Source organism: Melanotaenia boesemani, chromosome 9 (assembly GCF_017639745.1).
Source record: "Melanotaenia boesemani isolate fMelBoe1 chromosome 9, fMelBoe1.pri, whole genome shotgun sequence".
Lineage (NCBI taxonomy): Eukaryota > Metazoa > Chordata > Actinopteri > Atheriniformes > Melanotaeniidae > Melanotaenia > Melanotaenia boesemani.
Window position 1 is genome coordinate 13,024,229 of NC_055690.1, and position 25,684 is coordinate 13,049,912.

Consider the following 25,684-nt stretch of genomic DNA (forward strand, 5'->3'; position numbering starts at 1 on the left):
CATTATTTGTCTTTATAATTTAAAGGTTAAAAATGTTTCAGTGTTTTCCATTCATTTTTTTAAAGAATAGCGTTTATGTATTTTTTATATTTTAAGCTATCTCTGTATTTTTTTAAATAAATAAATAAAAACTTGTGGAAAGGGGTTTGTTTGTCTTTTTTAATCTGATATTACTGTATGAAAGTAGAAGTTGTGTTCCGGTATATGATGGCCCTCCTCCTGTTCTCTGATGTCATCTAGTGGTGAGAAATGTGCATGTCAGGAACTGGTTCAGGCATCCATGGTGACTGTATTTTCAGGTTTGAGCTGCCATCATGTTTGCCTTTGTAAATCATTCATTATAATACAATAACTAGAATAGATAATATATTACCAGTTCACACTGATGTACAATTACACAGAAAATTACTTATTAATTGATTATTTCCCATTCAGTTATATTATGACAAGAAGTATCCTTTCTTCTCTTTATATTTTAGATATGCTTTATTTCAGATAGTATTAACCTGTATACATACATACATACATTTCCTATCAATAAGTATAGGTCATTAAAAAATATGAGCAAAATTCCAAGAAATATTTCTAGCCTATTACAATTAACAGTTTCCATTTATTCAGTCTTAGTCTACTTTATCTTAACAAACTGATTCCACTCAGAAAAGAAGACAAATCTAAATTTGCTTCTTAAAGCTTTTGATCCTACAAAATACATAAAAAATCTATAAAGCAGCTGTAACTTCCAAATTCCTTTTCATGATAATTGTTGATACAGATAATAACAAATAACGTAACAATGTAGAATAATGATTTAATATTGATCATACAAATTTAATAAATTATTAAAACATTGTAAATTAATATGATAATAGTTTCAAGATATCTTGATATTAATAGACAAAATAACCTGAACAAAATATAACAATGTATTGAAAGTATGCTTATAAAGATTAAAAAACATGATGCTATGGTGTACCAAATGAATACATTCCCCCTCCAGGGTTTCGTGAAAACAAGGCATTCTCAGCCTTGTTTATACTACAGCAGTTATGTTTAACTTAATCACATTCTGCATGTTTTGCACAATAAAAGTTCTAGAAAATATATTAAGAACAGAAAAAAGGTGGACAATTTGGTATAGTCAACAATATAACAGCAGGAATAATGATTATCATTTACAATCAGCTTAAGGTGACAGTGAATATCTTTGTGTTTGTGATGTGTGATTATCTCCAAAATCTCACTGGTATATTTCTATATGTATACTCCAGTCCTGTTCCCACTATCAGTCTCTGGATGAATCCTTGATTCTTTATATGTGATGAAAACAGGACCTTGTGGAACGGGATGAAAGCTGGACTGGTAGGACACAGTGGGGTTGCCAATATAAGATGCTGTATAGGGAGTGATATTTCTGCTCATGTACAAGGAGTTACCTGGAGCATACAAGTTGCCGTCTTGGAAGGAATTTTGCAAGGAAGAATGGGGAGCCAGACTACCTTGATGGTACAAGGATGCATTTTCAGGAAGACTGGGGTTATAAACAACAGATGGGTGTCTCATGGATCCATTATTTGGCATTAGCTGAGGGACATTTTGCAGTGGCATGGCAGCTTCTTGCATTACAGAACCATTGTACCGAAGAAAATTCTGATGTGCATCAGAAGAAATGCTGGAAACACTTGAGATGGGATGATACCTCATCAGATTTGGTTTTTGAGCTGCCTGGTATCTGAGTGAGTTAACAGGGTGGTACACATCAAACGAGCCTTTGTCTGAGGGCATACGGCGGCAGACAAACAACAAAGCTGAAGCAAAAAGGAATGCACCAGTCACCCAACCGATATAGAGAGCCTCCCCTAGCTCCCTCCTTTGGGCATCAATCAGCAAAGGATTATAAAAATCCCTAATGATGACATGACCTGTCCATGAGACAGGGATAAAGACACATATGCATGCCAAGAACTGCATAGCACCTGCAGTCATGAGGATAATGGTTTTGGCCCATTTATTATCACTGAAACAGGAAATGCATCTCATTCCTGTAAGAGCCACCAAGAGCCCCAGCCCTGACAAGGCCACAGAACAGCACATAAGACCCCTGGCAGCCTGCAGCTCTGGGGGCAGATACAAAAGGGAGTCGTAGACTTTACACTGCATCCTGATGTTTGCCTGTCTGTAGCAGTTCATCCATAAGCCCTCCCAGCGGGTCTCCATCACAATGATGTTTTCTCCAATGAAAGCTGTCACCTTCCACATGGGCATCCCAGTAGTGGCTGCTGCACCGATCAGCCCAACCAGGCCAACACACATTGCAGCTATCTCAGAAACACCTTGTATCATTGTTCAGTATCCAAGAGTCCTGTGGATTAGTACAAATTAAGACTATATAACGTCCATAGTAACAAATAATTATTCTGAAACAAAGATATAAAACTTACATTTGAATAAGAAATATGTCCAATGCAGCAAAGAGCTCACCTGATACAGTGTGGTTGCTGTAAGAGGCAGTTTGTTATGGGAAAGATGCTTTGCGGTCACCTGGTTGGCTCATAGACATGGAGGTAAACAGGATATCTGCTTATTTTGTGTTTATGGTTTCTCAGACAATGCTGGTACATCACTGACAGTTTTTCCAGCGTGGAAGACACAAAACAAGGCAATGCCAGATTTAAAAAAAACTCTCACTCTCTAGAAGATTTTTTTAAATGACCATATTTTTATTTTCTGTACTCATATGTTGTACAAAGATGCAAATATGAATGTAATACAGCCCATGCAATTCTTCTATTGGCCACATGGAGGCAGAGATTAGCTTAGAGGTGATAAAATTAGGAGTTCAGAGTGCACAGACCAAATTCATTTCCCTATTGCTGAGAGCCAGATAAAAATTTGAGTTGGTAGCTCTTTTCATTGGTATTATTATTATATATTTTTTCTGTTTAAATGTTCTATAAACATTTTGTAATTGTTTGGTTCTGAGGATATTAACTAGGTCTAACAGATAAACAGAGACAAGTTTTAATGCATCTTATTAAACTTGCTTTTGCTTAGTTTTATTAGTTTTTATATCTCCTGTGCTGTTTTGTGTTTTGTTGTGAAACATTTTGTGATTTTTATCTGGAAAGGTGCTTTATAAAAATAACCCTAACCTTAACCCTTTACTTACTTACTTCACTCATGAATGGTAGAAATAAACAAACAAAAGTAAACTAGTTTTAGTCTAAAGTTCTTTGCTTTTTTATTCAAAGTAACTTGCAAATTTGGACTACTGGGACATGCTGGCAGCTTATCGCTGCCTCCTTCCTGAACACTAATCCCTCTGACTAAAAGTTGCCTCTGAGTCCACACCCTTAGCAAGCAGTCTTAAATCTGCAACTCATATTTATTCTTCTTCTTTTTCTTTGGTTCCCAGAAAAGCGTTCCAAGACATGATGTCAAACATCAACAAAGACACGTGTTTCCTGAAAAAAAATGTTTAAAGACTTTAAAAACAAACACATCTGAGTAAATCCAACAAATTCAAATTCAAATGTCCAGGTTTAGCTTTACTTTTGTGTACCAACTAAAACCAGTAAGAAAATATAAAGATGTATGAGAAGTTGTTTCCTGTGAAAGGTTGTTCTGGCCTTATTTTATTTTATTTAACCTTTATTTTACCAGGCAGATGCTTGACATCCGATTATCTCTTTTACAAGCATGGCCTGGCCAACAAGGCAGCAGTAACATAAACGGGGTGGGTGGTGGGGGTTTACACAGTGCAATACATTAAAAAATACTTAACAATATTAAAAAACACACTAAAACAAAGAAAATTCACCATGTCACAGCATATCATGCAGCAAAGTACCTGCAAAGGCCAATATCTGTCATCAACATGTCTGTGACAAAAGTTTTAAACTGAGGGAGACTAACGAGGGTCTGAAGCTTGATTGTTTTTAATTCATTTCCAAGTAAAGCGAGCAGAGTACATGAATTCCATCTTCCAAAATTTAGTACAAGTTCTGGGCACTGAGGCAGACATACAGACCTGGGGTGGCCAATTGTGCATTCAGTTGTATTTAAACGCAAGGTAAAAGCAGAGGTATGGAGGGAGTAGTCCAATAATAACTATAGATAAAAATGTACCAGTGAAGAAGCCTGTAAGCAGACAACCTTAGCATACAACATTACACATACTCATACATTAAATATGTATGATTCTTAGCAACATATTTGAGCACAGATTTTAGATACAACTCTTGAGAATAAACTGCCTATAGAGCTACCTAATCAGTCATATAACTGTAAACACAAATAGTTTGTGTCACATTACTCAGTAGTCCATTATGACATTATTGATATATACAGTATTTATATCTACAAAGTTTTTGATTGTACAAAAGATAAGTATTCAATCTGAATAACATGTACAAACCATTTTTATAATTACAGATTGAGACAGAGAGGATAATATGTGTGGACTCTTCAAATAGTGCATAAAAGTGATTTAGAAATTATCCAGGTTTAATTTGCTTTCACATCAAATATATTCACTAAAATTCATTTTCACTTGAAATGTAAAGATTACAGGACCAAATCAACACACAAAGAAAAGTAGGTATATATATATATATATATATATATATGTACATCAAGCATTATGGATCATCATTGCTGAAAGTACTCAGAGATAAGCGATCCCGCTGTGTACTGAGGGGTATCTGGAGTGGTAACTGTAGTTAGTTGATGGGTGTCTTGACAAAACTGGCTGAGGTTGTGGCTGAGGGAGAAGCACCAGCTGTTGAGGCTGTAGAGGCTGTGGAGTATAGGCTCTGTAGTCTGAGTTTCTGGAGTATATGTATCTCTCTGATCCTTTGTCTTCAGACTGTACATTACAACAAACAAGCATGCATCCTCCAGCAAACAAGAAAGCAGAGGCAACCCAGCCAATGTAAAGAGCCTCTCCGAGTTCCCGGCGCTGGGCGTTGATCAGCAACGGGTTGTAGAAGTCCGTGATGATAACATGGCCTGTCCAGGATACAGGGACAAGGACGCAAATGCAAGCCATTAAGATCATGCTTCCTGCAATGATGAGGACTAGTTTCTTAGCTCGGTCGTTGTTTACAATACATGATGTGCACTGCATTCCAACCAAGCTGATCAGTATTCCAAGTCCAGCCAGGGCCACAGCAGAGCACATAAGCCCCCTTGCTGCTTGTAGGTCAGGGGACAGGGCCAGGAGGGAGTCATACACCTTACATTGCATCCTGATGTTGGCTTGCCGAAAGCAGTTCATCCACAAACCCTCATAGCGATTCTCAAACACAATAATGTTCTCCCCAATGAAGGCTGTGACCCGCCACATGGGCATCCCGGTGCTTGCAGCTGCTCCAATCAGCCCAATCAGTGTCAATAAAAGACCCACTATTTCCAGCGCTGAGTTGGCCATCCTGTTGTCCTTTTAAAATCTCCAAGCTCATAGATACGGTAGCATGCAGGCACTATGTGGCTCTAGCATAGAGAAGATTTCCTCTATGGAGTGAATTTGTATCCAGATGGAGGAGGAGCAGGTTGACGCTCACCTGTAAGTTCTCTTCCCCATGGATTGTACAAAAGAATGGGTGGGGATGGGAATTTAAACCTGTTGCTAGGGAACCGAGTCCTCTGGGCATGTTTTTCTTTGCACACTAAACGCAGGAGCTTCTGTAAGCTGCTAGTTTGTTTATTAAGAGGTATTGATTTACATTCTCAGATCTCACTTCTTTTTTTTTTTTTAATTTAAGAATGAATATATTGTGTTTATAAAGCCAGGACATTTTTAAAGCTTGATAAGTTCCTACTTGTGTGAATTAAATAATATGTTAATGTATTACCATTTAAAAAACTTTTATATGTCATTGTTTTGTGTGTTTATTAATGGAAGAGATAATACTTAAGTTGCTATGTGTCACTACAGGATTCATTGACTGGCTCTCTTGTGTTGGTCTGAGCTCAGGAAAATACTGGCAGTTGTAGCTCTGGCTTGGCTGAAATGAAGTCTCTCTGGAGATTTGCATTGTGGGTGGACCTGTGAAAGCATTCTTGTTTTACCAGTTGAGCTGCATTTCCACTGACAATAAAGACAGCATAAAAACTCTTCACTGGCACACTCATGAGAAGAATCGATGTGGTTTCAGGCTTTGGTCAATAAAATAAAAAATAAAAAAAGCAAAAGCAAAACAACATTTGTCAACATTACTTCTTTATTTGAAACTGTGATTATTGTAAAATGCTGTGTTGCATTTTGAAAAAGAATTTATATTTACAATGAAATCTCAAAATAAAGATAAATCATGTGGTGATATCTAAAAATGACTTGGTGCATGATTTGTATACAGACAACATACCAGCAGAGCCTTTAAAGGCAGAGAGGTTAACACAAACATGTTTTTATCAAAGATTAAATATATGAGTGTTAATAAAGCACACAGAAACTAAATCTATGACAATTTAGCATAGTTCGTCAGCATTAAAACACAATAAAGTCCATGATGAATGCCATTCTCTGCATTACTTTGCCTACTTTGAAAAATAATGAAAATACCAGCCCATTTCCATGTATGGCCTGTTGGTTTTAAATCACTCAAGTCTCATTTTTGCGGCAAATCTTAGCAAGTTTGTCAGATAAGTCCCAAAATGTCTAGTATTGACTTGGTGTGTATACCACAGATCGTGGTGGAGGGGCAGAGTAAGGAGGTTGGTAGGTATACTCAGGCTGGTACGTGTATGGTTGGTATGCTGGTTGGTAAATACTTCCCCCAGGGTTGTATATAATCCTCTCATCTGGTTCCTGAGTGCGGGGAGCATGACGACACAGCAGGATCACTCCAGCAGCAAAAAGCAAACCAGAGGTCACCCAGCCGATATACAGAGCTTCTCCAAGCTCCCTGCGCTGGGCATCGATCAGCAGGGGGTTGTAGAAATCTGTGATGATAACATGGCCAGTCCAGGACACAGGGATCAGGGTAGTGACACAGCCCAAGAGAAAGAGACAACCGCCAGACACAAGAACAATATGCTTGGTGCGAGCACGATGGTCCACCACTTTGGTACATTTCATTCCCACTGCTGTAACGATGAGAGCAAACGCGGTCACAGCCACAGAGCTGCACATTAGACCCCTGGCAGCCTGGAGATCCGGAGGCAGAAACAGCAAGGAATCATACACCTTGCACTGCATCCTAATGTTGGCCTGTCTGAAGCAGTTCATCCACAAACCTTCCCAGCGGGTCTCCATCACAATGATGTTCTCCTGAATGAAGGCTGTTACCTTCCACATAGGCAAGCCTGTCACAGCTGACACTCCAATAAATCCGATGAAGCCGATGATGAGGGCCACAACCTCACAACAAATGGTATTCCGGCGTTTGCGTTTCTCAGTTTTTAGTTTTTCCTGGTATACAGAGTCTTGGTAATCTGCATAGGCCTGGGCTTGCTTCTCGTCGTAGAAAGATCCTGGGTAAGACATAGGTGGCTTGGTGTAGCCACTGTAGGCAGTGTAAGAGGCCATTGTGGCTGGTACTAAGAGCCAAAGATGCACTCCTTGGCTGCACTCTTACAAGGTCCGGAAACAAATCTGAGGGGAAAGACAAGTCAAGGAACTTATACACCCACAAAAAAAACACCAACGATGCAATGCAACCTTTCTGGTTAAACTACTTCTTTGCCATCAGATAAATTGGGAGAGACCAAACAGTGTGACTAGTTTTAAATAACAATACAACTTCCACTGCTAACAATTGAATGTTTGGTTTTTTTATTTAGAATTTAATCACTAAAACTCATTTACTAAATAGAGTCATAGCTTATTAAAACACACTTCTTTCAAATATAAACAGAAATATTCAGAGTACCAATTAGAATAAAAAAAAAAAAAAAAAAACAAACAAAAAAAACAACGTAATTTAGACAGTACACAGGAATGGAAAAGTGTTTTATTAAAAATATTAAAATACTAAACATGACATCTCAGTGTCATTATTGGCTGTGAAAAATTAAAAAACTAAATATATTGCATCTCTTCATGCAATGATAAGTTTTTAAACAGCACTGGATGCACATTACTGTTTAAAACTAAAAACAATACACAGTAATTTATGAAGATACACTCTTGTAGGCTGCAATGTTTCAAATTGGTGTAGGTAAAGAATCTGTTGTTTAGCAAGCCGAAAGCTGCTAAGACGATCACGGATGTAAAACTGCCCACACCTATAAAGGTAAATTGATCTGGTGAAGAGACTTTGAACACAGAAACTTGAGGAGGGTTGGTTTCATTACAGCACAGACATATCCACTGCCAGCAGTTCTCACCGTGTCATTGATGGGTGAATTATTTATCTCTGACACATGAAAAACACCCAACTACATTTCACTCTTCACACAAGCTACAGTGCAACAATTGAACTGATCTGTGTTTTGAGTTGTTGGCTCAGGCGATTAAATGCTTAAATTCAATGTGGTGAAGCACAGAAATATGAAAATAAATGTAATTTCACAAACAAATGAGATCATATTTAATTTTCAACTGTGTTACAACTTGAACATTTAAGGTAAGTGATGCACATGGTTAAGCTCTGACATTTATTTTTCCTACATGCACTTGCAGGCTTAAATCACAGGGAGAAGTTACACACTGTCAGCCCTTTCTGCAATTATCTAATATAGTAACACATAACATAGCAGGTCGGTTATGCACAGATATCAGACTCTAACAAACTGCATGTTTATTTGATTCATGTGAATACTTGAAGTAGTAAAATAAGAAATAAAGAGCAGCTGAGCTGAACAGTTTTATATAAAAAAAAAAAAACATAATAAAAGGCATGGTGATGCAAATATAGTGGAAAAATCTAAGTTTGTGTGCAACTTTATCCCAAGTCTTTTCTTAGACCTTCCACTTGGACTTACCACTTGATCCCTGAAGCTTTTAGATGATCTTAGACAGTCTTGGTGGCTCATAAGTCATTGTAGGAGTCATTAAAGCAGATATAATGATATAAATGTGCATGTAAGATGAGCATAGATTGTGTACATTCTTTCCATCACAATATAGTACAGTTATTTACACATATACTTGATACTTATGAGAGCTGGATAGCTTCCTTGCCAGGTAGACGCTATCCAGTTTCTGAACAGCCTTTTCCTTCATAAGATATCTGTCATTGTCTGGCTGTTTGTCCTGTGATCTACACTTACTGTGTCTGAACAGGAGAATGATTCCGGTGAGCAGCAGAATGCCAGAGGCGTGCCCAAGCTCACGTTTCTCAGGGTCCAGCGACGTTGGATTATAGAAGCGCTTGATAACAGTGTGACCCACCCAGCTATTAGGAATGAGTGTGGTCAAAAAGGAAAGCAAATACAAACCCTCCCTAAGGCCAGGACAAGTTCAGAAAACTACACAGATTTTGTCTTTTATTTATCTCTGAAAACCAAAGAAGTATAATACAACTGCATGGCATTTACACTCATGAATCACAAGAGTATGAATAACCAACTAAATTAAAATCTTCATAGTTCACTTTTGGTGAATTTAACATTTATGTGATATTGTTAGTGTACTTTTTCACTCTGACCAGCCTACCCCATTAAATGTACCAAGTAGTGTCACATGTTAAATGATATAGTTGTTAATTTTTAAGTGTTTTAAAATGAGCAGACAATAAAATAAAATTAAAATGAAAATTACTTCATTTATCCCAGAGGGAAATTACAGTTAATAAGACAAGAAAAAAATGTCACATCTTCTCTTCTTTGTAATTATATTCCAGGAACAAGGTGGTTATAACTTGGTCAATTAGCACAAATTCATCGTTTTGAGTACAAGCCGACATGAAGACTGCAACTTAATGTTGACATGATCCTGTTTCCCAGCATCAACACCTCAGTGATTATTTGGTCTCATTTTCTCATGAACTGGTACACACTGACCATTATGCCCCGTTTCTATAATAAATGTAGGTATGCTAGAACAGTGCAAAATGTTGTGCCCATTTTGTGTTGTATTTTCTTTTAGATTATAGATTTTTCTGAAACATTAAGTGGGCTTTGACTTCCTTAATTGTGTGAAAGATACTGTAGTTTCTCCACCCCATAAGTTTTCACAACCAATGGGGGGGTGTACATGTATCCATCTCTGTACCATTCTGAATAAAATGTTCTGACATCACCACCCATGACTGGTGACTTTTCAGGCCTTTCAGTGGGACTAGTTAGAGCAACGATGAGACAGCACGTCTGGTATCTTAATTCTGAGAAACCATACACAAGCCTTTACTATTCTCATGAAAATAGCTAATTTAACTTCCTTTAATGAAGACCAAAAACCCTTTAAAGAAGACTAAGGTAAATGGAGTGACTGCAGATATTTAGGAAAGGTTTTATAATAATGGGGAATTTCACAACTGTCGAAATGACCGCTCCTCTTTTCAAACTTTATTTAGTCTAAAAAAGGTAACACACCTTGTTTCTGGGAAGTAGGAAAGACAAAGTGCTTTCATAAAATAGAGAGAGAGAGAGAGAGAGAGAAAGAGGCCTCAGGTGAGGTCATAAAACAGGAACAGAAACTGGAAAGCCAGTTGAACAGGTTTGATGACTGATACTATCGTCACATTCTCAGCTACTTTAAAGGTAAACAGACTATAATACACTGTTTGTGATCACAGTGAACTTGTAGTGGGATATTCAAATACATCAACTCTGTGCTGTGAGATAATTTATTTTGCTGTTAACTGTGAATTTTGACTTGAGCTGGATTCGATTATAGACTACACAGTGAAGTGTGAGTTATTAATGTAGTGCAGGAAGAAACAAAACGTGCGCCACCTACTGTATACAAATATGACTACACACTGCTGTGCCTGGGGGAAGACCTGCATGTTGTTTGGTTGAATTCAGTTCTCATTTTATTTTTTGTCCTGGCATATTTGTAATTCTATGTTGATTTTTAAATATAAAATTCTGAATTTATCTGGTTAAAGAGAATTATTTGATAGATGAAGTTTATCTCTGGTAGGGCATGTTTCTGTACCTGTAATGTCAAGCAAACAGCAGGAAAAGCATCACAACCCTTGGCCATTCGGAGCTGTCTAGTGTTGTTCTGCATTACATTAACCATCCAGTCTCCAGTGATCTCTCCCCTTTTATCTGAAGGGGAACAAGAGCTTTTGTGGTGGGAGTGACAGGTTTAAGAGGGATCAGGAATACAATAGACAAAGTAAAGATAAGACTGAGAGAAGCACTGATTATACTGTCTAGGGCATGTGCAGCCACACTTCCACACATCAGCTTAAAAACTGTTACAAGCAGCAGAAGACTTGGTTAGAGATAATAAAGACAGTTTCCTACTGTCTTTCTAAAAAGAAGACTGACTCATGTCTTCACTTTACAATTTGTGCGAGGTATGCACAAAGAAAATTACACAAATAACTCTGAGAAAACTGTAAGATAATAAATATAATCTATGGGCTTTTAAATCAGTGTTTTTAAACTGTACATTATTTCCATTTAAAGAAGATGAAAATTGACATTTTTGACCTTTCATGCTTCCACTTGTCAAATTACTGTTGAGTGTTTACAACAGGTGCACCTGAATTTCATCTCTCAAAATTTAGGATGACATTTGAGAGATGAGAGCCTTGCTAAAGGAGAAAATCACAACCAGATCCTTGCCAAAGACACAGGTGATGAGAGACACAGGAGCTGCAAAACAGTCATTTCTAAAGAGGGAAAGAATAGACAATTATAGTCCAAAACAAGGTGGCCTAATTTAGTGCAGGGCTTTGAAAAAAAAGTTTTTGTTTGTGCACCTTAAAGGAATATTACATTACTTTTGGACCTTAGAAAACCATGATACTGTGTCATTTTGATGGCACACTGGCAATAATTATGTACATTCCTGGATCGCTGTTGCTCTGCAGCATCCTGAGGCTAAAATAATGCACTTCACAACTTTTTTTCCATCATGTCAGCTGCATTTTGCTGTACAACTCCCTGTCACATGCCACCAGCTGCTTGTCAACATAGTGACCACTTTGGATGTGCACCACAGGTAACTAATTTAAAAGAAGCCAAGGACATTATCGTAGGAAGCAAGGAAAAGACAGAAAGTGATAAGAGTCAACAGACTGGCTTCTACTGGCTGAAAAGAGCTCAGGGAAGAGGCAGGATGCAAGACGTGGAATTAGCTGTTAGGAGGCATCAGTGTTCATTTAAAAATTCTTCATTATCTAAACATGTCTCAGGTATTTCTTACCTTATTTTCAACAGAGGAAATTTGGCTGGTCATTAATAAAAATGACACATTAACTAAATACATTTCTTCACCATAGAGATTAACTTCGTTACCATCTGTAACACAGTCGGCCACATCCCACAAATACTCAATGCTGGATATTTATGCTTACAAATAAATCAGAACAGAAGGGCAGTTTTATTATAAGTAGGAAACAAGTGTATTTATTACGATATCAATACATTTCATATATACACAGTAATAAAAATGCAGTCTTAGTAGCACAATGAGTTGTTTACCAGTATGACTTCTTTCAGTGTTCAGGCATACTGCAAGTATTTGACCTTGATTGCATGAGCAAATTTGGACTTTCTTTGTGGAAAAAAGGTTACTTGTTTGATGCTAACAAATTATTTTACATATGAATAAATAAAGCATTGCTTTGTAACTGTAATTAATTACTAGTAAACAGTCTTTCTGAGCACACACGACCTTCTAAAGAAGCTGAAGTGTATATATCTACAATACCGCGTGTGCAGTATCAGTGAGTGTGTATGAGTGGCAATACTGAAAAGCAAATAGGTTAAAATAAAAAATAGTTTCACAGTCAAGAAAAATCATGAAACAGCAAATACAAATTTCAAGTAAAACAGGATAATGTTAAATAAACTAAAATCCCTTCGTGTATGTGGCTTGAGGGCTATTACATAATTTTTTTTATTAAATGTCACAACAGAAATAAAATATTTTCCTGACTAAAATTCATTTTAATCTGTAAAACACTACACAAAATAATTATACAAGTCAGTGTGTATTCATGAGAAAATATACAAGTACAGTAAACTATGCACGACAAGACTGCTGTTTGCAATTTATTACTCTATGTCTTTCAGGACAAATAATATACAGCCCTTAACTAGGATAATATCTCTGAGTCACACAGACTAAACCAATATTAATAATGTTCTCACAACAACCAAATTTGGCAACAGCAGGCAGGATTGTAGAATGCCGCCCTAATGTGCAAACCATGCCAATCAAAGCAAGTGATTAGACTCCATGATTGTCCCGTTAGTTCATCTCTCAAAGCTAACACTTGACATTTACTGTATGAAACAGCATCTGGTTTGGGACGAAGCTCCCCCCATTCTGGATTCCTTTATTGCTCCACTGAAAAAATGATCTCACTTGTACAAAAAAAGCATTCAGCATAAGTAAGGTAAAGGATATACGGTTTCTTCTACGAGCTGTGCAATATACATCAATGCTCATGCATTGTTTGTGATGAGTGACATTTGTGCAGCCAATTTAAAGACAAGCATGTCCCCATTAGCTTTTACGTGGCACAGTCTGGGGGTGAATCAGTTAGCTCCCTTCGTACCCAGACCTCACCCTTCTCCGTTTGATTCTGATCCTCCATGTTGTCTGATATGGAGCTCTCTTTCTCCATGTCAGATAGCTTCACATCATCAGGTGTCTCACTAACAGTCGGAGATTTAAGGCTTTCACTTTCCTCTGTTTCTGCACCCTCTAAGGACAAAGCCATCATGGGGCCCTCCAGATCAGCCTCGCTGGATGGAGCTCTGGGTGTCTGGCAAAACTCGTCATCGTCGTCACTGAGGATGTCCGTCTCCTTCACCTCCTCCTGGTCTTCGTATTCCTCCAGGTCGAACTGCTCCTCCACCCAGCGGTCTGTGTCAGCTGTTAATTCAGGCTGCTTCTGCTGATCTGTTTCCTCCTTCTGCTGCAACCTTTTTGGCTCGGGCTCCTGTGGTGATGCAAGGTCCTGCTGTTCAGGGTCTCCATCAAAAACAATATCTGTGTCTATGGTGAAACGGTTGCGCACTAACTTCCTTCTACCAAGTGTCCTGGTTGGAGCAGATGCTGTAAAAAAAGAACAAAAACACATCATCAAATCATCACATCATGTAAAGAACGTTATGTTGCCTATGGAATGAAAAGTGCTTTATAAATAAAGTTTGATTTGATTTGATGAATGGCAGTGTCAAAAAAAAGAATGGCTCACAAATGAACGACTCACAGCTGTGAATCGGTTCCCATCATTCATTTAAGAGTCGTTCATGAACGTCATATCTCTATGGTGTGAGTGGAGCTCACCTGTGTGTGCACGGAGCACGGCATGTACAGACATGACGTGACATAATTACATGTCAACATGAGAATAAAATAAATTAAACCAGGCCGTTTAGTTTTTATAATACAAGGGAAAAATATAAACCTGTTCTAGAGGAAAATGGGATCTTAGATTACTTCTGTTGTGATCTGGTGCAGAAATAAAAAAAACCTAAATAATAAAATAAGAATATTTTAATATAAAATAACTGAAGGAAAAACATCAGATAATGAGTGAGTAATTAATCATAAAAAATAAAATTAACTTGATCTTCTAGGGCTGGTGAGAGTTGGGGCTCCCCTCTAATATAATGGTTGGGGAAATGTTTATTTCAGTGTGTAAGTGCAGGTTTCTTGTTCAAAATAAAAAAAGTTTGAAAGTAAAAAATCACAATAAAAATAAATTTCACTGAGTTTACTTAAATCCTACTGGTGTCTTTTTATGCATAATAATCTTTAATTTAATATTTACAGTGTTTTAGAGGAGATCTTAAAACACTGGGATGTATATCGTGTATCGGTATAAAGCCAAAAATAATCGGGACATCAGTTTTAGGCCATATCGCCCAGCCCTAATATCAAGTTATCCTAACAGTCAAGAGAATGAATAAGTATTAATCCAAGTTGAAAATTAGAAAAATAATCCTAATTAATTTCAGAGTCAACAAACGTTATATTTCCTTTATATATAGCTGCAGATTTTTTTAGATACTGTTGTCTTGCAAAACATTAATCAAATTTGTTTGGCTGAAAAGATAAATGAAAAACCTGGATTCAACCAAAGATTGCATCTGTGTCAGTTCTGTAGGAACTGGGACACTTGGAGCTGTAGGGTGAGAGCAGCCACAGACAGGCATTTACCGGCTCTATTTATGGCTGGACGGGCTCCCTTCAGGGCACAGAGTCGTTTTCCTCCAAATGGCACATACTGCTGGCTGAGGGGTAAACTCTCTGTTTTAAGGAGCTGCCGGCGGTGCTTTTCCCTCAAAATGGAATGGACAGTCTTCAGAAAGTCTTTTCTGCTCTCTGGAGAGCTGAGGGTGATAGAAGGGCATGCCATCAGTTTGTGATAAAAGCAGGCAAGACATTATCGGCTGCATGAAAGCTTGAGTATGAAGTCTGGAGAGATCCTCACCTACTGCACAGTTGAAATGTCCTCTCTGGCCTTCCCTCTGACTCTGATTTTGTGTGAACAATTTCACAGATAGCAGAGTTCTCGCCATCTGTGGGATAATAATGTTATGTCATTAATAGAGCAATCTGGTAAGTTTTTCTGGATTCATTATTTCAAGATTTAGAATAATCCCTATTTCAGTAAAGTACTGTATTAATTGTGTAGTCTACCTGCGTTGGCCAATGATCTGACTTGAAGGGCATCTGTTGGGATCATGTGACGGAATCGAAAGGGGTCTTTTTCTTCTGAAGACATGGAGACTCGATGGGAGCCCCCCTTAAATCAATCAAAAATATGATCTTACCATCTTCCATAAAACTGAGCAATTAATGTTTCTTTGACAGATGCAGATAAAATAAAATAAAATGCAGGATTTAGTACACTGCTAACAGATTAGTTTGTGTAACCCTTGTTTAAAAACCTACCATTTTTTTCTTCTGCTTGGACCCTTCTTTACATACAAAAACCACTGCTGTTTTGAACACTAAAGCACATTAGGAGAAAAAAAATCAGTTACCACACAAGACTGCACATGACTTATCAAATCAACACATCTAAATCACCCACAACAACAGCAGTGCATCTATAATACACTTAAAAGTAATAATAGTCCTTTATATTCTCTTCATCTTATTCCTGATTATTCAAAACATAATAAATTTTTAACTGTATGACAGTAATCAGTAATATAACAGTATAATGTTAACAATTACTATTAAAAAAAAAAGTTACTTATGGGACATAGATACTGGCTCATACCACACACGTACCAAACGTAGCCATTTGTGGTTCTTTCTTCCACTTTCCTAAAGATGCAGGTGGATTGAGCCAGGTCACAGTGTTATGGAGCAGCAGGTCACCCATTGATAGATCAGCAACCTGGCAATTATAAACATATCAACATTTATCCCACAGGGACACTTCACTTAAAAGAACAAAGCCAAGTCATACTTGTCCAACCCTACCTCTTTCTTTACACTGCTCTGCTCAGTGATAAGCTGGTCAAACACTGCTCCAAATTCTTCATGAATCTTTTGCATCTCATTGATGTGGCTGGCAACTTTGTTCATGGCTTTCATAGCAACTAAAGCCAAGTAGAAAACAACATGGTTAAAATTGGAACGGATGCGACTGTGGATGCCTTCACTTAAGTTCTCTTCTGGTAGAATTATTTCAGCTTCTGAGTCTATCATATAACTGAGCATTACCATCCAGATGGTAGTGTTCCTCGCTGTCTGGGTCTGTGAGGGAGTACAGTTCCCTCAGCAGGAGGGGATACTTTAGCACCCTCTGTATGGGCTTGATGAGGTACGATTCAAGGGTTGAAGAGTGCTGCTGCTTTGGGTTCCGCTCATCAAGGAAAGCCTTAAAATCAGGGTCAGTTTTGGCTGCAATGATAAAGAATATTTATAACAATTTTATATTCTTGAGTGCTTTACTCTGATTATTTAATTTTATGCTCGTAATTCACAGTAATAAAACTTGCACTGGTATAAACATGAGAAAACTTGATTTAATTAAACTTAATTGATGTGCACTTCATTTTGTCTTTCATTTCAGATTACTCTAACACATGCCAGAGGGACTTAAGTGTTTTCACATTTTGTACAAAGGTTGTTTTATCAAAAAAGTACAGGAAATCACAAGTAATTTGAAAAAATCTGTTTACCACTTTTAAAAAAACAGCTTTATCCTAATATCATCTCACAAAATTGCATGGCAGACAATAGTTGACTCATTGAAAATAAATGCGACAAACAAAGCCATCCATTAAGTTTTAAAGGCAGTGGGTGTGCAAGCTACAGAACAGTCCGTTCAACACTCCTCATCATATCATACAATCTTGCCGGGCTTTTAACCCTGACAGCCTGCAGCTTGAAAGTAGGCAGGGGTCAGATGGATAACAGTGCACATGGCAGCTCTGCAGGGTAGATTTATGAAGACTTACAATATATGGCAGATGGTTTTTGAATAAATACATCCCCTCCTTTGAGCCAATGAGGAATGTCAGTGCAAGAGCACATTTACTCACCCTTTACAAGAACCTTCGGGACTTTGGTGTGGCTGGCACAGAAAGCGCTGTAGATTTTAAATCGATCTGCATAGTACAGGAAAGAGCCTCCCAGGGAAAAGAGGATTTTCTGTGGTGAAAAAAGAAGTTAATGGGTCTGTGAAGTGCTTTTTGTGGCTCAAGTTTTAGGTATGCTTTAAAAAAAAAAAAAAAAACTAGAAAAAATTTACCTTGAACTGATCCACTCGCTCCAACTTCTCCAGATCCGGTACCAGTCTGGTCCCATCTTCCAGGGTCTTGAGGAACTCAACCTGGAACTCCACCATTTCTGGCAAGTTGCCGAACAAAACATCCAGCTGTAGGGAAGGTCAAACAGTCAGAATATGCAAACTTTAAATGTAATATTGGAACAGCATGTAAAACATCTCTTTATTTTGCCAACTGCTCCATCTCGCTCCTCATTATCCCTCCCTCTTGTCCTACACAACTACTCTTCACAGGATTATGTAACTAACTTTTATTAGAACATTTAACCAGAGTCGGCATTTAAAAGCCAAGCTACGGCTAAAACATTTTACATTCTAACATCTTACATACCTCATCTTGAGTGAGGAAAATCTCTTTCTGCAGTGGTGTTAAGTATCTCCCAATGAGGCAATTAAGATCCTGCAAGACAAAGCAAAAATAAGTTAGATTCCAGTTTACCCTATGCCATTATGTTGAGTTGCAAACTTGTTGCATCTAAACAAGTCAGACATAGTGGGAAAGTCAGAAATAGTCCATCCAGAGGAGCTGCTATATGCCCCTGTACATGCTTCCTGTCAGATCAGTGGTTGGCAATAGTTCTAAAATGAACTCTAAGAAGCTTATACACGAAACTCTCCATGCAATTAGGCTAAATCTAAAGCGCTTTAATCACACCAACAACTGCCTGGCAATCAGATGTAGTTCAAGATTTTAAAAAGCCTAAAATCTCCTGCGCTCAAACTAGCAGAAAATAATTATGTTACATAAGTTAGCAACATGATTTAAAGTTTTATTTCTCCAAAATCACAGCAGAAGGTAAATAAACATTGAACTGCTTAATGAACAACAATATCAGGCTAAAACTTACAAAGGTAAATAAATGTGTTTATACTTAGGTTGCATAATTTGTTCAGTATGCCAAACAAGCACACAAATCATAAAACCATCAGGCAAGCCTTTTTGGTTAGCAGTATTTTGCTTGTCGCTTGTAATAGGAAGTGAAAGTCCCATTTCTGCACACAAAGAAGCATTGTTCACCCACAATGTCTGACTAGTTAATTTAAACAAATTCAGCAAATATAAAACCATCCTTTTGAAGGCTGTAAAAGAGTACAATTGTGCCCCCCTGAAATGAGGTATAATGCTTTTGACAGTCTTGACATTATCCCATTATATACCATCTCTAACCCAGTTATTCCACTGAGCCACATTCATACTGGGTAGGAAACGATTTGAAAATATCCATGCAAGGGCACAGCTGTGTCCCTCTCATATCTCCAAGGACAAAGAGATAAATATGGCTTGGTTATTATACAGAACAGGTAATACGCAGGGCAAGCACAACCTACGACAGGCTGAAACTCAGATCGATGGATGTGGGAGCATATGCCCCCGCAAACACCATCTGCTCCTTACAGGTAAGATGACTGCCACTTACTTTGACATAGGTGCGTTCCGTCTCCACAAGTTCACAGATGACTTTGCGGAGCTTGTCAGCATCGGACAGCTGTCGGGGAGTTGTGGTAGGTGGAAAGGGTGAGTCCGGGCTCGGTGAAGAGGACACACACTCCAAGGGATTCATATCATGGAGACTGCGGCAGAAAGCAGCAACCTGCTCCGTACTCTGCAAATGAATAGGAAAACGGTTAAAAATATTCAAATATAACCCCAACCTGAAGAAATATGCACACACAATCAATCAGCACCTTAAATGTTGTCGTGCAATCACCACCTTCTACCTACTAATGTGCACTGATTCATGACTATACAGAGAGTGAGCCTCGAAAGAGGGAGAGAGGCAGTGCTAAAAAAATCATTTGCACTAATTTGGTCTATTTTCAGTCTTTCGTAACTATGACTTTCAGACTCCCTCTCTTCCACCGACTTCCCTGTTTTCCCCGAGGCTTTCTTCCTACTGCTGGATCAGTGTTGTAATGACTGGGCGCTTTCACAGAATCAAAATATAGACACAACAATGTCTGTCCACAAAGAGTATGGGTTGCTGTGGTGACCAGCCCTGATGTACATTAGACTATTATTTTGGACAAAAATAGACCCCACTCAACAAAGAGCCTAATGGCTGAACAAACACAGTTACTCTGCCTGCAACGTGCTACAGCTTCAACAGCCAAAAAGAGATGAAACAAAATGGTTTTTAGGCTCAAAAAATTATTAAGTCTTGTTATGGAAAGACACAGAGCAGAGCAGTTACGCTCATACAACAAATGCAGTTAGTGGTAGATGCCACAGAGCGCATAACAGGGCTGAGGTGTCTCCTGCTCATAATATGTGGAGTTTTATGGATGTGGCAAAAGCAATTTATCCTGTCACACCTACAAGTTCCCCTGGGAAATAATGATATAGGCGCCACACAGCTGCAGAGGGTAGAATGTTATAATTCACAGATAAAAATAATCTTAATTAAGATCTAAGAACTGTCAGTCTACAAATCCATCAACACAACTTTCTTGTGCATAGTTCACTTAGAAGATTCACCAATGAGCAGACAGCAGAAACAGCCTCTGCTGTTCTTTTACATCATTTACTTGATCATGATGAAGAAATTGAGAATGTAAAGTCCATGCAAAATACAGCAAGAACAGTGTGTTATTCAACCACAGCAACAGCTCTTACAGCTTTGAAAATGGCAGTAATTATCAGCATTGTTATCTAATTCAGCAGACATTCACATGCGAGGTGCGACAACCATTTGTCCCTCTTGACACATTTCCCAAAATGATCAGGCAGCTCCCAGATCAACTAGGAAATGTTATAATGACTGTAAATGTAATGTCACAAATGCACCATAATGTAACTTCAAAGTATATTTTCTGCTTAATCTGAAGCATCTAAAGTGCAAAATTGGTCCATTTTGACAACATATTCACTGGTTAAATCAGGGGACATGCAACAGTGATAGAATTTAAACTATTTGGCTAGCATCTACAAAAGGAAATCTGGGTGAAGACAAAATTTATCTACGGTTCTTTTGCCTCAGACATGTTACTACTGCAACACCTAATGAAACTGTCTGGTGTTTCCATTTACACACAGGTGAAAACATTGACAATCTTAAGAATTATCTCCAAGCTATATTTTATTATCCGTAAACTCACAATGACGTGGTTTTTTTGGATGGTAATAATGTCCTCCAGCAAGCAAGACTTGGACCTGCTGGCAGCATAACCACACTAGTATGAACCAAGAACACTGACAGCAGGGATCTCAAACTCCAGTCCTCCAGGGCTGCTGTCCTGCAGGGTTTAGATGTTTCCCTGCTTCAACACACCTGATTCAAATTAAGGGGTCATTGTACAAAACTTGACAACAAGCGGATGGATCCATTACTTTCAGAGGCTCTCAAAGACTTGAATTCAAAATCCCTGATTTACAGCTGCTGCGGCTTGCCTCGAAAATGACTTCTGTATGAATTCAGTCAAACAGACTTCCGCTCTCTCTCAAGCTCTACTTTCTTCCTGAAACTATCGTCTGGTGCTGCCATCCCTACGCACTAGGCAGTCTGTGTTCTACTCTGTGGTCGCATGACGGTGGAACAAAATATTAAATACTATCAGAGCAGGGGCATCCATCTCTACTATAATTAACTTTTGAAGATCCATCTCTCCTTTCCCAGCACCTCAAACACTTATCATGCCTGACCTATACATACTTTCACTTGTGCACTCGCTTTGTAGGATTATACCTGCACTACTACTGCATTAAAATGAATTTATATAATTGTGCATAGATTTTTTTGTTTGTTTTTTAATGCAGGCAACTGAAGACTGAATGCAGTTTCTTATATGCATCTAGCTTTGGATAAAAGTGCATTTCATGTATTCAGAATGGGTGATTTACAGTACAGAAGTACAGTCAATAGTCATATAGGCATCATTTAGAAAATGACTTTTGACCAGCTCTGGTGTTAGATGTAACAAACGTAGGAAAAAAGCACGTCTGCATCGCTATGAAAATCCGGCTTTAATATAAAGCTGAAATTATCTTTAAGTAAAGTCCAGAGTTTTATGAATAATGTTGATATGTTGATTAAAGGTGATTAATAAATGGTCAGTTTTAAGAATTTGAGTTATTTTTTTTCTTATGGCAAAACTACTTTTATATAATATCTGCCAAAGTTTGGTTTGTCTGCCCCAGCTAATTTCCTGCAATGACCAGGGCTTTGTTAACCCACCTTTTAGTCTATAAAATAATACATCTGACTTCAATATCCTCAATAATTATAACATTAACATTCCTGGTCTTTTTTAATGTTCTCTGTATTTTATAAATTGAATTTAAATTAACGACTGGAAATTATTCGTAATGACTTTTTTTATTCATAACTGAGGATACAATATTATACTCCACTTTAGAACAAAAATGTTACTGTTTTGATTTTGGAGATGAGCTGGATGCTGCATTCACTGCCAGCAGAAGCCTTGGGTGCCGTTCACCGCAGTGCTCTGCAATTCATCACTGCAGACAGTTGTCACAGTCACCGCTGTGAGGTTTATGCAAAGGTTGGCTGAATATCACAGGTCAAAAGACATCCGCAAACATGTCTCTCCACCAATAAAACCAGGATATTGTATCCAAACTGCAAAGGTATATGACCAGTCAAACTTTTACACATGCCTTGTGATTCATGATGAAAATGTGAATGTTGAATTGATCCAGTTACATGATCCACTGTTGCATGACCTCCGCGATGGTGGAGGTCATGCAACATTCACAAACATTCCTTTACTGGGGCCTTTTTAGTTATATTGTTCTCTGTCTTAAATTTTGCAATGTTTTACAGAACACTTATAAAACTTTGATACGCCGAATATCTCCTCTTCACCTGCTGTCTCGCTTACCTCCATGTTAGCAGCTTACTAACTGCGGCTGCGTCACCTGGTTCCTAACAACGCCACATAGCGAATATGCGTTCAAGGCACCTCGAAAATACGCGCGTAGAGAAGATAAACTATGTAATAATCGATGTAACAATTGGTTTTACAAATGCGGACACGCTAAGAAAGATACATTGCGCATTTAGCCAGCAGGCAGCTGTACCCGATGCACACTGAAGCTACAGCTGCTGTCGCATCGCAAACGACTGCCTAGGATCAAATCTGTGAATCTCTCCATCCCCACTGGACACTAAAAGCATCAATCATAGCATGTAGCATACCAAAATGAGTAACTCTGCTAAAAGACTACCGAGCATTGCCACCCAAACGAAACACAATTCAAACCACAACTTAAAAAAAAAAAACATAAAGTCTGTCTCACCTTTTCTGTTTTGGGGTCAAAGCTTATATCTCAGGTGGAAAAAACGCTGCTGTCTACTCCTTTGACTGATAATTAGAAGTGACTTACGAAGGCCCAGGTTAGTTATACAAAGAAGAAATGTAATCTCTCTCTCTCTCTCTCTCTCTCTCTCTTTTTTTTAATACTCGAACTACAGAACTTTGGGTTCTCTTACAAATTTCTGAGAAGTATATTAATGAAAGAACTCTTCCCCGGTCAAACGAGAAGACATTATATTCTCAGAGATTTTAATTTGGAGCATGTTACTAAAATAAGAAAAAATATATATATCCTACCGTTGGCCTCCAAAAGTTAAAGAATTAAAGTTTAAGGTTCTTAATGGGGTTTATTTAACTAATGAATATATTAAACTGAAATTCAAGGGAGATGTTAATGGTTGTACATTTTGTGACGGGGATACTAAAGATTTGGATCATCTGTTTTGCAATTTTGGGAAAATATTTTATTCACAAATGTAGGTTTTTGTTTGTTTGTTTGTTTTTTTGTTGTTGTTGTTTTTTTTGTTTTTTTTAACATGTAAACCAAATTTCATTTATTGAAGAACTGATTTAAGTTTATTTATGAGGTCTTCAACGATAATGGAGAATGAGCTAGCCTGTAAACTTTTCTTTTTTCTTTTTCTCTCCCCTATTTATGATTTCTTTTCTTTTCTTTTCTTTTGTGTGTTTTATTTTGTTGGTCTCAACAAACAATTGCAATGATTATGTGCCTTTGATGTATCTGTACGTTCAATGAAGTTCTCTTCCTTTTGGATCATCATTGGTGTTTTTTAGGGTGAATTTGGGAAGTAGCCCTCATTTCTCCTAACTCTAATTGGTCTATATTTAGTGTCAATAATGGAAATCAAACAATGGATTGCCAACACCCCCCAAGAAAAGTCAGCACCCCCCTCTTTAATGCTCCCAGTGGCCCCTTGATGATCTCTGAACGCTCCAATGAGAAATGCTACTTTAGGGTGTCAAAATTACCTCTGCAAAATACAGTTCTTAACTGACCATTGTCTGCCATTTTATAAAAGGAAGAACCATGTCTCCCACAGTAAAATAATTTTCATGCAAGATACCGCGTCATGCCATGCTGCAGAATACACCAGTGAATCTTTCTGGGTATTATGGGTACAAAGGAAGAAAAACTCATGGTGTAGCTACCAGCATCACCTGACGTCAACCCTACTGAGAACCTATGAAGCATCCCAAAAGGCAGCTCTACGAGGGTGGGGTGCAATGTACCTCTAAATAGCAACTTTGGGAGGCAATTCTTGTCTCCTCAAAAGGCTAAACTTATCCATGAACTTCCAAGTTCATGAGAGTTATTAAGGCTCCTTTGTTAACACGTAACTTGATCTGTAAAAATGTTATTTTTATTTGTTTCCAGAAAAATGATATCCTACATAATGAAAAAATACACCAGTTGCTCATTTTCAGTTCTTTACAATCTGTTTTATGTTTTGAAATGACTAAGGTTGTGAAAACATATGTTTTAGTTTCAGGTAGTCTTTTGTACATATGAATGGAGACAATTAAAACCAACCTGTTAAACTATTTTGGTCACCATGAACAACTGAGGGCAGTTGATGTAGCAACTGTGACAGCCCCGTTTCAGATCTGCACATCCCCTCATCAAACTGATAATATGTCAGCAAAAGTCTGGGTTAGTGACAGCAGAATGTAAATGCAGTGTCATGCATTTATGGTCAATCTGGCAGCAATAGTACAGAGCAGAGAGGCTCAGGTCTGAATACACACAGGGAGTGTGGTTTTCTTTCTTGAGCGAGGAAGCTATCACTCACCAGTATCTCAATATAGCTGCCAACAGTTGCTTGCAGCTGTTTTCATGTTCAGATTCTTACATAATACACCTTTGAACATATATTAAAATTATTTCAGTTGATCACAACCCCATCACAATTGTCAGACTTATATAAATAGAATATTTAAGGTAAGTCCTTACAACAGGTCTATATTAATTGCTGCAATACTTTATGAATGTGAAGACATGATATATGTGCAAGACGATATTACAAAAACAATGTGAAAAATTAACATATATAAATAAATCCACTTATTTCCAGACTGTTTGGGCATTAAGTTGTACTGAGATAAGAAAGACGGTCACAGTCTAGTCATACTCCTCACAGTCTTGACTAATTAACACCGTAACAGCTCTGAGTGCATGGACAGTCATGACAGAGAGATGAGGAAGAACAAAGTAGGAAGGAACAAAGATTTCAGCATCACATCATGAAAATCCTGTAAATTACAGAGGCTGTCATGGGGAAAACTGCAAGATGCCAGAGTCAATAATATCCCAGAGCTTATAAAAAATAGCTTAAATTCAGTTTGAAAGCATGAAAACAGTGATAAAGTAGAGAGAAGATTATACGTTTGCCCTCTGAATCTAAAAGAAACCTGCGATCACAGCTTGACATGGCAAAAGAGAAAACTCCCCAACAGTCAATCACTGCAACAACACTCCGGGTAGTTTGTCAAAGTCCTGTAAGGCCAATCTGTTTGGGTCAGGTCTGTGGAGATTAAGCTCTCGCATGCAGCTTTTT

The 25,684-nt window shown here is 37.9% G+C and overlaps 4 protein-coding genes across 7 annotated transcripts in view; all 4 read right to left on the reverse strand.

Annotated features, from left to right (window-relative positions):
- Positions 1-480: 480 nt before the first annotated feature.
- Positions 481-2,536, reverse strand: LOC121646173 (claudin-8-like). 2 transcript variants are annotated; one of them, XM_041995051.1, is made up of 2 exons: positions 2,482-2,536; positions 481-2,362 (listed from the first exon to the last, which is right to left on the reverse strand). In XM_041995051.1, exon 2 carries the CDS (start codon positions 2,341-2,343, stop codon positions 1,255-1,257), a length of 1,089 nt encoding a protein of 362 aa, XP_041850985.1. In that variant the 5' UTR covers positions 2,344-2,362; positions 2,482-2,536; the 3' UTR covers positions 481-1,254. The 2 variants fall into 2 exon arrangements, with proteins under 2 accessions (XP_041850985.1, XP_041850984.1); XM_041995050.1 differs by having other exon boundaries at positions 2,442-2,515.
- Positions 2,537-3,277: 741 nt separating this feature from the next.
- cldn8.1 (claudin 8.1) lies at positions 3,278-5,788 on the reverse strand. Its single transcript, XM_041994974.1, has one exon. The coding sequence runs from the start codon at positions 5,429-5,431 to the stop codon at positions 4,667-4,669; it is 765 nt and encodes a 254-aa protein (XP_041850908.1). The 5' UTR covers positions 5,432-5,788; the 3' UTR covers positions 3,278-4,666.
- A 405-nt stretch (positions 5,789-6,193) lies between these two features.
- On the reverse strand, positions 6,194-7,615 carry cldn8.2 (claudin 8.2). The gene has a single exon (XM_041994001.1). It carries the CDS (start codon positions 7,529-7,531, stop codon positions 6,662-6,664), a length of 870 nt encoding a protein of 289 aa, XP_041849935.1. The 5' UTR covers positions 7,532-7,615; the 3' UTR covers positions 6,194-6,661.
- A 4,832-nt stretch (positions 7,616-12,447) lies between these two features.
- The window catches only part of LOC121646424 (T-lymphoma invasion and metastasis-inducing protein 1-like), a 46,538-nt gene continuing 33,301 nt past the window's right edge, over positions 12,448-25,684 (reverse strand). For all 3 annotated transcript variants that reach the window (XM_041995372.1, XM_041995373.1, XM_041995374.1), the window contains 12 exons: positions 19,253-19,438; positions 18,166-18,234; positions 17,799-17,924; positions 17,590-17,698; positions 16,766-16,945; positions 16,523-16,641; positions 16,328-16,436; positions 15,983-16,041; positions 15,728-15,833; positions 15,519-15,606; positions 15,245-15,417; positions 12,448-14,134 (listed from right to left, as the gene is read on the reverse strand). In XM_041995372.1, the coding sequence (XP_041851306.1) occupies positions 13,587-14,134; positions 15,245-15,417; positions 15,519-15,606; positions 15,728-15,833; positions 15,983-16,041; positions 16,328-16,436; positions 16,523-16,641; positions 16,766-16,945; positions 17,590-17,698; positions 17,799-17,924; positions 18,166-18,234; positions 19,253-19,438 (1,872 nt within the window). In that variant the 3' untranslated portion in view covers positions 12,448-13,586. The remainder of the gene's footprint in view (positions 14,135-15,244; positions 15,418-15,518; positions 15,607-15,727; positions 15,834-15,982; positions 16,042-16,327; positions 16,437-16,522; positions 16,642-16,765; positions 16,946-17,589; positions 17,699-17,798; positions 17,925-18,165; positions 18,235-19,252; positions 19,439-25,684) is intronic.